Source organism: Xyrauchen texanus, chromosome 24 (genome assembly GCF_025860055.1).
Source record: "Xyrauchen texanus isolate HMW12.3.18 chromosome 24, RBS_HiC_50CHRs, whole genome shotgun sequence".
In the NCBI taxonomy this organism is placed as follows: domain Eukaryota; kingdom Metazoa; phylum Chordata; class Actinopteri; order Cypriniformes; family Catostomidae; genus Xyrauchen; species Xyrauchen texanus.
The window spans coordinates 37,933,868-37,952,298 of record NC_068299.1 but is presented as its reverse complement, the minus strand read 5'-3'; the positions used below and the strand labels follow the sequence as shown (position 1 = coordinate 37,952,298).

Below are 18,431 nucleotides of genomic sequence, written 5' to 3'. Positions count from 1 at the left end.
CTCAATTGAACATTCTCTCATCATTAACTAACCCTCATGTCGCTCCAAAACTTATGACTTACTTTCATACATCACATAACGAGAAGAATGGTCACACCTCTCTTTTCAATAATAACATTTTCAGTCTACTTTTTTGTCATTTTGAAGCAATCCCAGTCCCCATTTACTTTCATTAAATGGAAAAGAGGAAGAAAGTTATACAGGTTTGGAAAGACATGAGGGCATATGCTGACAATGTTTGGACAACTATTTCTTAAAACCCTATTTTATAGTGTCCAAAGACTCTCTCTCTTTACCTCAGGCTCTGGAGCAGGACATGTCCAGCAGGCAGAGTAGCATCGCGACCATGAAGGTGAAGGTGGAGAAGTTTGTGGAAAGCGCTGATCCCGCGGCCGCTGCGCTGCTGCAGGGTAAGATGGAGAGTCTGTCTCAACGCTTCACTGATGCCGCTGCACAGCTCAAGAAGAAGAGCGCTCAGATGGAGCAGCTCAAAGAGAAGGTGGAGCAGTTTGAGCAGACATCTGAAAAGGTTCAGCAGTTTGTGGTGAGAAGCTCACAGGCTTTATCAGAGACAGATGAACCAGGAAAGAACGTCACTGAGCTCTTGCAGCTCATCCAGGTATGATGTCAGCTCAACAATCAAAACAGATCTGTTCTGCCTAACAAGACAAAGTTATAAGACATAAAAAGCATTGCATTTATCCTGTCCAGATAATGCATCACAGAATGCTTTGCAACAAGCTCAGACAAATGTTGGAATATAAATATATTTAATTCAATAATGAAAGTATTACAGTATATTCCATCCAATTTGTGTGTCTTTTGCTTGTGTGTGCTAGTTTCACATTGTTATCTCAGCAACATGTGCTAACGCCACAAAATAGTCTTACATAGACAGACTTTGGGTGTTTCTCAATGTTAAGAGAATGTCTCAGAGAACAGACTTGCGTTCTTATGAAGACCAGTCTTTCCAAACTACCTTGAAAGAACGAACTTGGAAGGACAGGGGCACAAAGAACTCATCTATTGCGAGCTTTGGTATGTGCTGCGATCTTCCTGTTGTACGATTAACCGTCACAGCACATTTGTAGCCAGTGAGAGAACAACTGGCATTATCACAGCAGTGACAGCATTAATATCATCACACCAGTGAAGTTTTGCAGGACTATTGACACATCAAATGAATAAAGTCTGTTAATACTCGTTTCCTCAATGTGTCTATTACTTTATTACAATTATGCCACAATAAACAACAAATGTTGGCAGAGTATAACAAGTCTCACAAGTCGCCAGAAACTCTTGAGTCGAAAGCACATCGACAAATGTCCTTTGGCTGCCACCAGGTTCTTTCCCACAAGTCACCATCTGATGCATCCTCGATATTCATCCTGATCAAAAACACATCCAGGCCTTTTTATGCATTCTCTGTACTTGCATGTTTGAAGATTTTGAATTGAACTTCGGCAGTGGATAATGATGTCAAAGGAGTCCACGAGAACGTAAGAACACAAAAAACGCACACTGAGAAACAGCCCAAGATTTACGACATAAAGCCTGGTCCAGTTTGTGGCTTAGGCTGCTTTAAAGTGCACCTAGAAAGCTTCCGCATCCAAGACGGGCATTCGTTAGTACGACATGTGACTCATTCAAGTCGTAAATAAAAAACGGAAGCAGCTGAGCAAACCCAAATAAACAGTGAACAACGGCCAAAGACGAATATATCTGCATCACTTTTAAACAACTTGCAGTATGTGTAAGGGTATACTGATACCAGTTTTTTTTAAGACAGATACAAGTATAGGGCCAGTGGTGGCTCAGCGGTTAAGTCTCTGGGTTACTGACCGAAAGGTTTGGGGTTCAAGCCCCAGCACTGCCAAGGTACCACTGTTGGGCCCTTGAGCAAGGCCCTTGACCCTATCTGCTCCAGGGGTGCTGTTTCATGGCTGACCCTGCGCTCTGACCCCAGCTTAGTTGGGATATGCGAAAACAACTGCATTTCATTTGCTCTGTACCTATACGAATGGTTTTGTATGAGTACAGTATGCATTACATTTGTGTTTGTACACTTGACATCTAGATACATTTAATATCTTTGTATATATTGTCAATATTACCATTTTCATCATTCAGAATTACAATTCAATGCCGTTTTACCAAGCTGTAGCTTATATTTAAAAGTTACCCAGCTAATACAGTATATACTGTATGATACGTTATTAATGTTTTAATTCTGCTACTTTATGCATATTGTTGTGTCCGTTCCTGGGCAATTAGCTTTTTTTCTGAGATCTGAATGTGAGAGATATGTATTTGGAATTCTTCTTAATCTGACAATTTGAAAAACAAATTTATAAAACTTGCCACAAAAATCTGAATTACGAAAATGTGAAACATAACTGCTGCTATTTGCATAGGGCTCACGTCAGGCTATGAATAATAACGTTATGAATAAACAGATGCATGTTTTTTGGAGTGACAAAACGTTTTTCAATTTATTTGATGCAGATTGCTAATGAAACTGAAACTAAACACTAACAATAAGAGCAGCTGACACACATGGACATATCTTACCTATGACAAGCCCAGAGAAGAAAAATACACAGCATGCACACACACACACACACACACACGCACACACACACAAGGGGCAAAGTCACTTGAAATCACATAATAAATCACACCTTTTAAATTTGCTGCCTGGCATTAGCATAATCACAGAAATGAACGTGCGGGAATTGTAAATGGAATGTGTTTCAATAGGATAGAAATCCAAGCAGTAAAAATGCATGAAGTGACCAAGTGTAAATAAGAAAATAAGAAACATTAAGTGGCGATACTGATTCCAGGTACGAGTATTTACCCCGAGGTATACCCCAATATGAGTACTACCGTGTAGTAACAGTTGATTTTTACTTTTATGATTTATTTCTGCATGGTCTCTAAAAATAATTAATTAATTTGCTTGAAGCAAACCACGAAGGAGACAGTAGCGAAATAATGTTGCACTACCATTTAATGCAGAATTGTTTACCACTATTTGTCATGTAGACACGCTCATTTCAATGCCAAAACTGGGCAACTCCGGTATCATCAACAATTTAGAGTTTCCCAGTGGTAAATACATCTTCGCTTGATTATTTATGTGCTTATAACTCCTAATTCTGATATTTCCGACTCAACTTGAAGGCTGCATTATCTTGGCCATGAGCCGTCCAAATGTAAAGGAAGAATCTGTCTGGCTGACAAGTGAAGTGACCAATTGCAGTTCAACTATGGCCAGTGGAGAGTATTTGGAAATTGAGCTTTAGATAAGTCTTTTGAGCGTTTCAAATGAGGAATACGATTTGTGTGGCATGTTTTAGTAAATTTCAAGAGTAGAATGTTCCAAATCAATCACTTTGAGGTTATGTTTCAGTTAGGATGCTGTCTTAAAAGAATATTGACAGAAAGACCGCTCACTAGGTTTTGGAACAGAGACAATTTGTCTGTCTATGCACTATAATGCTTCTTTCTTCACAACTTGACGTTTAAATACATTGTTTATTTGTAGGACACTAATGCTGAGTTAGCCGAGCATGCAAAGGATGTGCAAACCCTACAGAAACTGTCAGAGGAACTCAGCACGCTGGATCCTGAAGGAAGCAAAGCTCTTATTCAGAGCAAGATGAAGAACATCTCGAACGACTTCAGTGCTTTGAAAGATACAGTTCAAGAGAAGTAAGTGTTACTCAGTTAGGGTGCATTTTACATTAGAGATATTCTTGCAGAAGTCAGTTTGACTTGCGTTCACTTCAAAATGTTGTCTGGGTTTCTAGTTCACGTGAACTTCAGTATGTTTGCAAATCAAAATCTAGTTAGGACCAACACTGCAAAAAATCTTGTTCCTAATTTTCCTAATTAGTCTTGTTTTCCAGTAAAAAAATAAATTCTTAAAAAATTCTAAATATCTAAGAAAATCATTTATTGCAGTAAAGCATTTGAGCCAAGTATAAAAATATCCTCTGATTCAGAGACACATTAAAGATTAGCATGAAAACATGACTTGTTCAGTAAAATTGATAAGAATGCCTTTTTACAGGGTCTCCCATTATTTTACATTTCTCTTGACTCTATATGGCCCGAATATTTTTTAATTGGATGAAGGAAGGATTTTGATTATCTAGGGCTGTTATAGAATGAAAACCAAATGCTGATCTGGAACATCATTATTACTAAATATAAAATGGATTATGCTTTTTGCAAGATGTCAAGACTTGTTACTTATTAATATGTGTGTTGTGTATTGCAGAAAGCAGGTGGTTTCGTCCTGCCAGAGTTCAATGGAGGAGTTTAAAGCAGCCACTGGGGTGTTCATTAAATGGTTGGAGGAGACAAAAGAGAAAGTGCCAGAGCTTGAACCCAACTGCAGTGAACAGAGCCTGAGAAAAGACCTGCACACAGTCAATGTGAGTGATGGATTCCACTTCTCACTCCTTATTGTGGGGCAACAAAACCTTCAGGATAGACGAATGCAGTAAATTACCAGAACATAACTAGAGGAAATCTGTCTCACTGTATATTGATGATTCTTTAATTAGAGGCACTTCTTCAAACTATGTTTCATCAGTTTGAAAACATTCATCACATGTCTTGGTATAAAGATTGGATCATGACCATGATCAACCTTGTTCTGATATTTGAAGTAGTGTGTAATGTTAATGACATTTTTCAAGGTTTGAGGAAAGTGTTGGATCAGCCTTACACTTGTGAAAATAAGTTAACTAACCGCCAGTCAACTTTGGATTTATATGAAAACTCAGTTGTTTATTCATTTACACATTCAAATACTAACCAGGTAATGACACGTATTTAAGCTACTCTCAGATCATGATGTAAAAACTTAAAATAAAGGACATTTCTAAAGTTCAAACTGTCACTCTGCTGCTCTGACACAGTTGTGCTCCTGTCACTTCTCATTTCCATCAGAGCCTAATAGAAACTAATACGTTTTCATTTGAAAACATTGATTTAGAATTTTTTACACCTCTCATCTACACTGGGGCACTGAAAATGCTCGAAAATGCTCTCCAGGACCGAATACTTTGGAAAACGATAATGGTAGGAAATGGAAAACCAATTTCCTTTCCAAAAATGTTTTCAGCCAATGTATTAATGTGAATGTGGCCTAAAATGCTTGGCATCACGTGATGGTAATGACAGTAGCATTTGGAGACAGTGGTTCTACAGTGAATGATCCTGATTTAATTTTTATGAGTTTTATAATATTTTAAAATGTCTGGATAATGGGCAGTTCTGTCAAATGTACATTTTCAGCTCTCCTAAATATCAGGAAAGAATTATATAACCTCTAAAACTCTACAGACCCACTGGCAGATCTGTGGGCGCGTCCAGAAGCGTGTGATAAGTTAATGCTAAGATTGTCCCTGCATGAGTCCCATTTGGTACCATTTGAAATCTTAAAATACAATTGCATTTTCATTTATATTAAATAAAATAATACAATGAAGCCTGAAAACCTTTGCTTTGTGTCATGTTCACTGTTGTCTTTTGTTTTGTGCTTTTATGTTGAAGCTTAGTTTAGTTCCTGTTTCCTGTTTTGGTTTTTGTAGTCCTTTGTAGTTTCTTCTATTACCTTGTCTTGTTTCACTGTTGCCCTTTGTTTGTCATTTTTGTAATTCCTTAGTTTTCACTTTTGTCCCTTTTGTAGCTCCGTAGTCTCTTTGTTAGCTTTTGTGTTCTCTGTTCATTGTTTTCACCTGCCCTCGTTAGTTCGCCATTGGTTTCTGTTTATTTCCCTGTTATCTTTTTTGAGTTCTGTTTGTTCATTGGCTCTCGTCTCCCCATGTCCATGTATTTAACCCTGTCTGTTTGTTCAGTCTCTGTCGGTCGTTGTTTGTGAATGGATGTATCTGTTAGCTCCCTGTTTCCAGCCCGAGTTCCCTGTGACTACTCTCCCGTTCGTGGTTCCTGTTCCCCTTGTTGATGTCCCCGTGTCCTTCCAAGGTTTTGTCTCTGTTTTCCCATTGTGGACCTTTCCTTTGTTCCCGTGTTTTGTTTATTTATTGTTCCAATAAAGCCGCGTTTGGATCCTACCTTCTGTCTGCCTTCTCCTGATTTCCCACATCGTGACACTTTGCAAATGAGTGCTACCTAGAGCTGATGATGTAGAAATATGAGTTTGAATACTTCATATTTATTTGTATTCATCATTTATTAGGTTTTCTTCCAAATTATCCATTTTTTACTTGTCCGTGAGCTTGCTCGGGTAAAAAATCCAAGTTTATATCTCAGATGGCCAGAACTAACTTTTCCAGCAGAAAAAGCATGATAAACCAATCATCTGCAAAATATGTTATCAACTATTAATGATGAAATGTTAAATGTAAACACAAAGCTGAGGATCTTACCTTTCCAACGACACTAGATTGAGCTTCTAGTTACTAGTCTTTTCAGAGGCCGAGATATTCAACGAAACACTGTGGAACATGCATGTGATCCAAAATAGACTGGATGTCTATGTGTGAGTGCTCAGCTGCGTTAGAATGCCACCTACATTTCAGATCTGTATATTGTGATGGAATGTGTTAGAGAAAAATGTATTTTTCCTAGTACTTGTTGCCATCAAGTGGAATGAAATAAGACTTTTGAAGGGAGATACAGCAAACACAACCATAATTACATGCTTACAAATTTAAGGGAATATATATATATATATATATATATATATATATATATATATATATATATATATATATATCATAAAATTTATGAGACATCATAAGATTGTAAACATATACAGTATTCTTTTTGAATTATTGGAATTTTATTTTGTTTATTTTTTGTGGGTTGTTTTCTGTAAAATGAGACCAATTTTTACAATAAGTCTACTGAATGTGTGTAATATGAGCTTTTAAATTTGGGTGTGAAAAATTGCAAATAGTTGAATAGGTTAAGAGACAAAGTGTAACGTTTTTGTTTATTTATTTTTTTAACTAGAATCATATTTTTTTAGACTTAAAGATTCCTCTAATTGAAGAATACCCCATAGGAAAAGTAAATACTGAGACCCCACAAGCATCATGTTTTTGCACACATTTCTGTTTTAAAGTGTATATTTCAGGGAGTTAACCTTCATTACAGCAGTCATGTCTGGTTTACTAAAAGCATGTGTGTGTCATGCTCCAAATATCAGCCGAATACAACCAAAAATGTCAATGAACTGGTTGAGCACAATTAATAATAAAAAATATCACAATGCTAAAATACCATAATGAATAGCAACAGGGACTTGCCAAAAAAGGGTATAACGTCAGGAACAATCTGCCTCATTATTATGTTTGCCAGAGAAAATTAGATTTGGATCTTTTCTCAAAGGGGAGATTGGTTACACATATACAAATTTTTTTGCTTTGTAATTATTATTTTTTTGACTAAGCCTAAATACTGTTGTTGTACGAACTTAATTTAGGTTTTATCAAAATCCTACCTACAGTGTACCTACTTGCCCACCGACCCACCCATATATCGGTCTGTCTATCTGTGTATTTACACTGTATAGATCTTAAATGATTCAAAGTACATCTTCTGGTCTCTATGTTCTCTGTAGGGCTTGCTGGATGAATGGACCTCCAAAGCTCCAGCAGTTCAGGATATTAATAGCAGAGGCTCTGCTCTATGCAGCCTATTCAGTGTTTTGACATCACCAGCCAAAGCCAAGATACATCACAACACAGGTATTGCCAAGGAGTATTTTAAGATTTTATGAGGACACATATTACATGTCTCAATTCTACATGACCACCAATTGAATCTGTCCAGTGTGATAGCAAAGATGAAATATATTGTCCCCACCTGTAGGTCTGGCTATGAGTAATGGTTCTGGTCCAGGAAGCCATACCTATCTGACAAACCAAGGTATGATGCACTGATTTAAATGTTTGCCAATAACTGAAATGTTTATATATATATATATATATATATATATATATATATATATATATATATATATACTATGACTGATAACCAATATGATTGCCAATATAAAGCTAAATTGTTCTGCTATTTTTAAACAATTACACTAAAACTCCAATTTGGCTTTATACAGTATATGCTTAAAGTGACATCAAAACATTATTGAACTGCTGCAAGCTGGCATAGAAGAGAGTATAGTTGTTTGAATTGCAAAATAATACACCTGCTAATATTGGCCTAGTCACATTGACGATTGCCAATACTGTAATTAAAAAAAAACCTGTTCAGTCCCCAGCAGTATTCAGCACATGGGTTAAAGTACAGTAGCGGCTGGTATAATTGTTTGCATTAGGATAAACCTTCTAATAGTACATGTTCTTTCCCCATAAGAGTTGATGCTGGTACAGCAGAACATGTCCTCAATTAACAGCAGTTACGAGAACCTCGGGGAGCTCCTGAAGGCCAGATCCTCTGAATTCAGTGCTCTGTTGAAGAAAGTTCAAGGGGTCCATGAGCAAGCTGATTCTTTACTACAGTGGATTGAAGACTCAAAGAAGACAACAACATCTTGGAATAACCGACCGTCTGGGAACGATTCAGTTAAAACACAGATAGAGCAACAAAAGGTAAATGCAATCCAATCATGTGGACTTTTCAATCCCATAATAGCACAGGAATGTAACCCCACATGTAGGCCTGCATGGAATCTGTGGTCAGAGAGTTGTACATAATTTGAACGCCTGTCATTCACAAAATTCTACATATCCACCGCCCTTGCATATTTTTGTTAGTGGTGTTTTCTTAGGCTAGCATAACTATTAATTTAGAGCGTAGCTCATCCCTCACCCTTTGCACATAATGTTGATTACCACCAAAATTTATTTTTAAAAGGCTATTAGCAACAAAAAGCTTCTTCATAGTGCTCTAGTGCAAATAGTAGCAGATACTATTTGCACCCCTATTCATTTATTTAGAGTCCCGCAAACACCCTACACCAACCCCTACCCCTAAACTTAACCCTAACCTTACCTTACAAAAATTAACCATGGTTTTACTACAGTAACTGTAGTTTCATGGTATTTTGTTATAAAATCATAGTAACCACAAGATTAAACATGGTTAATATATTAACACCTTATTACTGTAGTAAAATTATGGTTAATTGCATTAAAACTGTGGCTTCTGCCAAAAAACATGGTTACTACAATATTACTATAGTAAATACATGGCTTATTTTACCTGGATCAAACCTTTCTCTCAACTCCTCTACCTTCACTGTGACAAATCACCGCAAGGATAAGAACATTTATATTCATTTGTATTTATTATTATAATTAGTATTAAAGAAAATATTAATAGTGGAGACAGGAAACGGGATGGAAAAAAGTGGGACTAAAGGCAAAATCGAACCGGGGTTGTCCGCATGAACAAAATCTACATTGTCGTTACACCCAACGCACTGCTCTAACACTAGGGGTGCTGTTTATCTTTAATTTCTGTGTTAAACATTAAACATGTTAAAATTATTGTTGTGTGATCAAATGGTTTACTACCTTTATCAGTGTAAAGTTATAGCCAATATTACAACTTTGTTGACATGAGAAGAAAACGAATAAAACAATATTTGATATATCTTTACACAGATAAGGTTAGTAAGCAATTTTATCACATTACATTCATGGTAACAAGCAAATTGTTTATATCCTTTAGCTATACTTTTGAAACAATGTGTATTTTAGCATTTATGGTCAGGCCCCATTCTTTTCCATGGTCAATCCCTCACTGTAACTGTTTTTATTTTAATAAGCTGTGGGCAAGTCAATATTTTTGTTGTTGTTGTTGCTTAAATCAACATTATGCCACAAACACTGTTGATTGAGCTTAACTTGAATTGAACCTGAAACATTCCTTTAAAGAAATATTTTGGGTTCAATACAAGTTAAGCTCAATCGACAGCATTTGTGGCACAATGTTTATTACCACAAAAAAAAAAAACTTTTGACTCACCCCTCTTCACCTTTTCTTTAAAAAAGCAAAAGTCTCTGTTACAGTCAGGCACTTACTATGGAAGTGAATGGGGCCAATCCGTAAATAGTCACTTATTCATATAGACACAAGACAATATGCATATAAACATGATTTTAGTGTGATAAAATCGCTTTCTAGCCTTTTCTTTTTTGTGAAAATTAACATTATGTCACAAATGCTGTCACAAGTGATTGAGCTTAACTTGTGTTGAACCCGGAACATCCCTTTAATGTTTATCTTGCAGATCTTTGAAGATAATATGAAGCAAAAGCAAGAGCAGATCCAGCAGCTGAAGGAGAAATTGCTTCACCTGATTGAGGAACACCCTGATTCACCCGAGGCAGAAAAGTGGAAGCACATGCTGGCACAGATAGGTATGCAAATTCAAAACCATTAATCTACTTTCATCTGTGCCGCGGCTGGCCAGGTGCAGATCCACACACTTATCCACTGCACCAACTCTGAACTCACGCTGATCGCTGAGGCATCTGGCCTCTGAATGAGAGCCCAGAGTGATAATGTTATGTGCTTGCTGTGCTTCGCACACAGATGCCGGAATGGAGGAGGTCAGGGGCACAGTGGAGATCAGGAAACAGCACCTGGAGGAGTCGTCACATATGCTGGAGCTTTTCCAGACAACACAGCCTCAGCTCTTGCAGTGGTTGCAGGAGAAAGAGTTGATGATGAGCGTTCTGGGGCCCCTGTCTGTAGACCCCAACATGCTTAACACACAAAAGCAGCAAGTCCAGGTACTGCTGACTGTCACACTGAAACATGTGAAAGAATTATGTTGATTTCACAGCTCTCTAAATATTCGTTTCTGATTGGTCAGTCAATTGGTCACATGACTAATACTACTTCTTATTCACTAAAACATATATTTTTTTCAGATTCTCTTGAAGGAGTTTGACAGCCGCAAGCCTCAGTATGAGAAGTTAAATGAGGGTGCCACTGCAATAACCATTGCATCAGAGAAGCAAGATTCTGTGGCAGAGAAGGTTAAAGAACAGCTGGCATCAATTTCCCAGAAGTGGCAGTCCCTGACAGGCCAGCTGTCCCAGAGACATGCCCTCATTGAGCAGGCTGTCGGTAAGACCACTCAGTTCCAGGAGCTTCTGCACAGCCTCAGTGGAAGTGCCATTCGCCTGGAGACTGAACTGAATATACAACAGACTCTCAGCACCCAGCCTGATGAAGTCAGGAAGCAGATCGAAGCCACCAATACAGTCCTGGGTCAGCTACAAGAGGAGAAGAAAAGGTTGCAGGAGGCAGAAACCGTCTGCTCGGAGCTCTCCGCCATGGTGACTGAGGAGTATCTCAGGGCAGATTTGACAAAACAGTTGGAGGGTGTCACTAAACCATTCAGACAACTTGAGGACAAAGCAGGTATTTTAGTTTGCTTAAATTACTGAAACTCTTTCTGCAAGATCGCATAATTTGAAGAATTATCTACAACATTAATTTCTGCCTCTGAGAAAGAATGGAAGGTGCTGTAAGCAAGTTTTTGGAATACCATTGCCAAATGCTATTTGACAGGTAACACTGAAAAAGTTGTCCTGAGAAATCACACCTGTCTAACCTGTCTAATGGCTAGCGGAAGTTTGCAAAACAGCTGAAATTGCTTCCAGCACCTTTAATCTGCACCTGCAGAATTCTTCAGAAAGCTCCACAGATTTCTGCAGAATTGAAACGGCCTTCATTCAAAATTTTTGATTTGCATGCATCTTGCATGTTTGCTTATTAAATAGTTGGCCTAATTTGAAAATGTTTTCAGCTACCAGTAAGATTACAGAAATCACAGCCCTGTCTTATACATTTTAGCATGTTTAAACCCAAATAACCTTGTGTCCACCAGGAAAGCGCATTGAGCAGCTCAACTCAGCCTTTGCCAGCTCCCAGCAGTTTCATCAGACATCTAAAGACTTCCAAACCTGGCTGAATCAAACACTCCAGGAGCAGTTTAAGCCCCAGCCCATCTCTGCTCATGTGGATATATTACGAAAAAGACTCAAGGAGAACAGTGTTGTTCAGAAGTCCATTAGTGACCATGAGGAACCTTATAAAACCATCATGAAGGAGGGAGAGGCTCTCCTCCAGAGCACAGAAGGGGCAGAGAAAGTGGCCCTTCAGGGACAACTTTCGGCTTTAAGGTCCAACTGGGAGGATGTGAAGAAGTGCAGTGCTGAGCAAGCAGAAAAGTTTCAAAGTACCATGCAGCATGCATTGAAGTACAAGGAACATTCTGAGCAACTGAACTCTTGTTTGCTGGAATGTGAAGACCGAGGGAAGAATGTAAAGCTCAGTGTGAACTTGGCAGAGATTGAGAGATCCCTCTCACAGTTGAAGGCCATACAGAAGGATGTTGACAAGCATCGAGGACAGGTCATGATGATGAACGCAGCCGCTGACAGCCTTCTCGAGGTAGTCACATCCGATGGGGATACAGTTAGGGAGGAGAAGGCAGCCATTGGAAAAAGAGTGGATAAGCTCACAGAGGATTTACAAGTCAAGAAAGAATCATTAGAAAGTATCTCACAAAAGCTGAAAGAGTTTTTCGAATTACAGAAGGAAGCTAAAAGCCAACTGGAGGGTGCCAAGAAACAGCTCGAATCTCACTCTGACTTGGGTGTCCAGGCCTACAGCAGCAAGAACTTGACAAACATGAAAGCTCAGCAGAACGCTTTAGAAAGTGTCCACAATCAGACTGAGCATCTTAAAAATCTTGCAAAAAGTCTTGTGGTAGATGTTCCTGAGGTTGAAGGTGTGACAGACCTTCTTCTAGAGGCAGACAGTTTGGAGAAAGAACACATAGCTGTTACCAAAGAGGTGGAGGATGCCTGCTCCACCTTGGAAAACAAACTCCAGGGCATCGGTCAATTCCAGAACAGCATTCGAGAAATGTTTACAAGCTTTGCAGACCTGGACGATGAGTTGGATGGCATGGCCCCAGTATGCAGAGACCTTGACACCATACAGGATCAGCAAAGCAGTATCAAAGACTTTGTTACAAAGCTTCAAGATCTGATGACCAAGACAGCCAATGCCAGAGACAGTTGCAAGAAGATGCTGGAGTCAGAGGCCTCACCAGATCTACTGGGTCTCAAAAGAGACTTGGAAACCCTGAGCAAGCAGTGTGGGAAGCTGATGGACCGAGCCAACTTTAGAAGAGAACAGGTTGAGAACACCCTTAGTTATCTGGAAGAGTTCATTAGCAAGGTGCAAGTATTTACACACAAACTGAGTGCGGCCGAAAAGCAAGAGGAGTCCCAAGGGTCTGTGGGGTCAGAAACAGAGGTCATTAACCAACAACTGGAGTCCTTCAAGGTAAGATTAAGATTGATTATATTGTTTCACCTTGTTGTAGTGCCCCACTAGAGCCATCTTAATAGTGTAAAGGCATTTTAAAGATCACCCATTTAACAGTTTGTATTGTTTCGAAAACTCTCTCCATTACCGCATACTTTGGAATACACTTTTTATGATTTATGATATATATATATTTTTTGGCCGTCAGTATATATATATATATATATATATATATATATATATATATATATATATATATATATATATATATATATATATATATATTAGGGCTGTTGATTTAACGCATTAATTCAGTGCAAATAATTTTATTAAAAATAACGCGTTAAAACATTTTACGCAATTGTGAATTCTGGATGACCGCCTAGTGGCAGTGTAAACACTACTGGATTATCGCAGTGCCAGGTTGAGAGAATATACCAACAAAGTCACATAGTGACGTATGCTGAGCCCTGGGGGTTATAAACCACAGTCTCTCAGCACTCTGCCTTTGTACGCCTTTCTCGCACATTCCGAGTGACCAAGAACTCTGGCGGTCATCCGGAATTCACAGTACCACAGTAACATTCTGTTTCATTCCTACTGACTGCCAGAGGCAGTGTAAACACTACTGGATGACCCATACCAACGTAGTCATGAGGAATGCCACTTACCTGATGAAAAATTAAGGCCGCTCCTGAAAAACTGCAGAACTCACGGCATGATGAGCAGCAACGTTGACCTTATAAAACCTGGCAAACATGCATGGAGAAGCCCAGGTAGCGGCAGTGCAGATGTCCGCCAATGAAACTCCTCTAAAAACAGCCCATGAAGATGAGATCGCCCTAGTGGAATGGCAAGTTAGCCCCCAGGGCAATGGTTGCCTTGCTGCCTTGTAAGCCAGTATAATAGTTTCCACTATCCAGTTTGACAACCTCTGCTTCGACACTGGAGCACCTTTCTTCACACCACCATAGCAGACAAATAACTGGTCTGACTGTCTAAATTGAGCAGTAGTGTCCACATAACACTTCAAGGCATGACACAAATGTTTAGCACTTGAATCAGACCCTGAAGAAGTCTGAAAAGAGGCCAGTTCAATGTGCTGGTTAATGAACTGAGGAAGAAGGATTTTTGGAAGAAAAGAAGGATTGGGTCGTAGGACCACCCCAGAGTCATCCGGCAACCAACGCAAGCACAATTCACTAACAGACAGTGCGTGCAACTCATTGACTCGTTTCGCAGAAGCAATAGCCAACAAAAAGGTAGTCTTCAAGGTTAACCATTTCAAGTCAATGCTTTGCAAGGGCTCAAACTGGGATGAGCAAAGGAATGCAAGCACGAGTGGCAAAACCCACAAGGGAAAGTGAGGATTCCGAGCAGGCTTAAGATGGCGTGCACCATTCAGAAAACTGCAGATAAGACTGTGAGATCCAAGAGAAGATCCACCAATTGGAACATGATATGCAGAAATCGCAGTGACATACACTTACAACGTGGAAGCCATTTTGCCCTCCTCCAGTAAATGCTGAAGAAAGCTCAAGATGCTCGGAATGTCACACGTTGCTGGATCGAGCCCCTGCTTCTCACACCATGCAGAAAAAAGCCTCCAACGGGCAGCATACATCTGTCATGTGGAAGAAGCCCTAGCATTGGAGATTGTGTGAATAACCGCAGGATTACAATGTTCTAGAGAAGGATTTAACCCAATGGCCAGACCCAAAGCTGCAGACGAGCTGGATCCGGGTGCCAGAGACTGGCCTCCAGCTGGGAGAGGAGGTCCTTCCTGGGGGGAAGCTTCCATGGATTTCCTGACAGAAATCTTAGCAACAAAGAAAACCATGGTCTGGCTGGCCATCGCGGTGCCACGAGTAGCACTCTATGCTTGTACTTTGCAGTGGCTAGTACTGCAAAGACACACCCTGGTGAAAGCGAGCCAAGAGCGTCTCACACATTCTTGAGACAGGGAGGCAGACATTAGGCGGGAATTCAGGGTTATTCCTATGAACGTAGTGGTCTGTGTTGGACTGTGTTTTCTCGTTCACAGAAAAAGCTGTTTTGTGGGGGCACAAAGAAGCCAGTCGTCCAGGTAAGGCATAATTCGCATACGTCTCATCCAAAGAGGTGACAGAGCTGCGCTCACACACCTTGTGAAGACACGAGGAGCAAGGGAAAGACTGAAAGGTAGAACCTTGAACTGGTAGGCTTTATTCAGGAAACTGAAACACAGAAACTTTCTGCATTTCAGAAACGTCTCAGAAACGTCTGCTGCCACAGACCGAAGAGCTTCAGCTGTGCGCAGCATTTGAAAAGGAAGGACCTTCAGGAACAAATTCAGATGCCTCAAATCGAGAATTGGGCGGAAACGACCGTCCTTCAGAACAAGAAAATTGAATTGAACCCCTCTCCCTGAACGAGGGGATGAACTTTTTCTATGGCTCCCTTCTGTAACAGTGAACGAATTTCCAGAGAGAGGGCCATTGAACAAACTGCATCTTTGACAACTGTAGGAACGATTCTTGAAAATCTGCTGTGTTGGTCCTCCAGTACTCTATCTGTTCTATTGAAAAATAGTGTCTCAGGCTTTATGTGTGTGACTTTTAGTGCTCGTGGGGGGCCACTGATGAGGTCCTCCTGGCAAATGTCAATGAGGTGGCCGAAAAACTCTAGCATTCTCAGTAACACAAGGCCTTTGAGGGGGCTGTGACTGAGGTGTAGCGTGCTGGCGGAAATATTGCTCTGGTTTGGCATAGCGATTTCGAGTCTGAAATGGTGGCATCCTAAAGGTAGGGTTTACCTAATTGTACCTGCGTCAGTTGATGAGTGGCCTCAGACAGCTTTACCCTCTTTTCCAACAGTTCCGGAACATTAGGACCAAACCAGATTTCCGGGAACGAATGGAAGAAAATGCCTGAAAAAGACATTGGTTTGGGCAGATTGGACAGGTGACTCATCAAGTCCTAGACGAGCAAGTGCCATTTGAAGCACAGCCAAAGTATCATCAGAAGAGGGATGAGCCTGTTCAGATGACTGAACTGACCCCCCACTAGACCCCTCCACTGCTGGAAAACCTCCTGAGGTGATGGTTGTGCGGCAACATCCACAGCATTCCCATGATCATGAAAAAAGAATCAGAAGCAATTGTAGAAAGCACATCCAAGTCAGAATGATGTGAAAAATGAGGGAAATCAAGAGACTCTTCCCCAGTTCCACGATTCTGAACATTCTCATCCTCCTGTCATCTTCACAGGTGAAGCAGATGTGACAGGCTGAAGCGAGTGAAGCAGGTGTTTCAGCTCTGGCATCTCTGAAGAAAGCACAGAAACCGTCTTAAAAAAAGTGCATTTTCCTCGACACGTGAATGTTCATCTCTTCGCGATGTGGGCCTCCTCTTAGATGGGAGGGGAGCGCCGGCTGCACAAGACGCACTGCGCTTCTAAGTGCGAGAAGGGGCTATGTCCAACTGCCCGACTTTCACTGTTGAATTGGGGTCTAACTCAGCAAGACGGACCTGCCGTTCCTATATTGGTAAAAGACTGCATTGCAGACACGTTTCCGTGAAAGCCTCTCTAAGATGTTGAACACCCAAACACGACGGGCAGACGTCATGACTGTCATCTGGGAGGAGATTATCAGGGCACAGCTTACAAGTCAGTGGATAGAACCGTAAGGTTTAAGTCAAGTAGAATGATGGTAATGAAGCAGAAGACAGGAAAATAATAATTATATAATTCCTCCGGGAGAACAGACAGGTAATGTCAAGAAATATCTCATGAAAAAGAGAAATAAATATCTAAAATGTCTGATGGATTGAACCGAGGGGCGCAGAGTGTCACATAAGTTCAAGGAAAAAAGTTCAGAACAACTGAATGGATGATGATAATGTCAACGGGAGACCGTTAACTTATAGCGCGGAAAACACCAGCCACCGTATTGCACCGAGAGGCACAGAGTGTTACCGACGAAAAGGAATGAAACTCACCAAAACACTTCAAATCCGTTGAAGTGGCGTTGATGCATGCTGACACAGCTTGTAAGGACGATATCTCGCTGCTCTTGTAAGCTGCACTTGACAGCGCAATATATCACTTCACCAAAACAACCTATCTCAACCAGGCGAGAAAGCGAAAGAGGCAGAGTGCTGAGCGACTGTGGTATATAACCCCCAGGGTTCAGCATACATCACTATGTGACTTTGTTGGTATATTCTCTCGACCTATCTGGCTGGCACTGCGATAATCCAGTAGTGTTTACATTGCCTCTGGCTGTCAGTAGGAATGAAACAGAACAGACATTCGTTACGGTCTTGCGTTCAAAACATATGATGGAATGCAAATTCAAACTAAGGGATCTCAAGATGTGTTCTAACTATATTTAACTTGACACAGTGACCTAAAAATTTTATATTTATGACGCAACGCACCCGAGACGCTACACAAGCATGTCTGACACTTGTTGAAATTGACGGGTCCTTAAACAAGCCCTCATAATGAATCTCAAACTGATTGACAAATTCACTTGTGTAATGGATTGCTGTGAACTGTGTGCCAATGATTGGCTTATGTTCAATAATATGGTAGTAAACAATACATTGTATTCTAAATCTGCCTTTTGTATTGTCTTATCAATGATTTACTCTTCTGCCACAAGAATGTAATGCATTTTAAATATGTGAATATTATTTTATTTTATATATATATATATATATATATATATATATATATATATATATATATAATTTTTAAATGTTTAAAGATAACTATGTATACCTATTTGGTAACACTTTATTTTACATAGTCCTTGATACAGAGTAATTACTTAGTTAATTACTTAGTAATAAACGTTGTAATTACATGTACCAAAATGTAATTAACATGTAACTAAGTTATGGTACAGCCTGTACTTACAGATTGTAATTACACACATGTAATATGCAGCTACTGTTACACATATGTAACAAGCCGAGTCTGTTACATACGTGTTACAAACTTGGTACACTGTAATTATGTAAGAAAGTACTTAGTACCACACAATGTAACAAGAAGTACTTAAATATATTAGGCTACTAAGGTCTGCAGTTACACATGGCAAATGTGTACGTTTTGTAGCATTACATGTATGTAACATAA

General features: G+C 39.8%; 1 protein-coding gene across 1 annotated transcript in view; it reads left to right on the top strand.

Moving 5' to 3' along the window:
* LOC127617766 (dystonin-like) overlaps positions 1-18,431 on the top strand; it is a 101,579-nt gene that overhangs the window by 13,001 nt on the left and 70,147 nt on the right. The window contains 10 exon segments of the mRNA XM_052089844.1: positions 302-619; positions 3,551-3,717; positions 4,289-4,445; positions 7,607-7,733; positions 7,858-7,914; positions 8,362-8,597; positions 10,244-10,373; positions 10,549-10,748; positions 10,890-11,385; positions 11,855-13,323. Of these exon segments, the coding sequence (XP_051945804.1) occupies positions 302-619; positions 3,551-3,717; positions 4,289-4,445; positions 7,607-7,733; positions 7,858-7,914; positions 8,362-8,597; positions 10,244-10,373; positions 10,549-10,748; positions 10,890-11,385; positions 11,855-13,323 (3,357 nt within the window).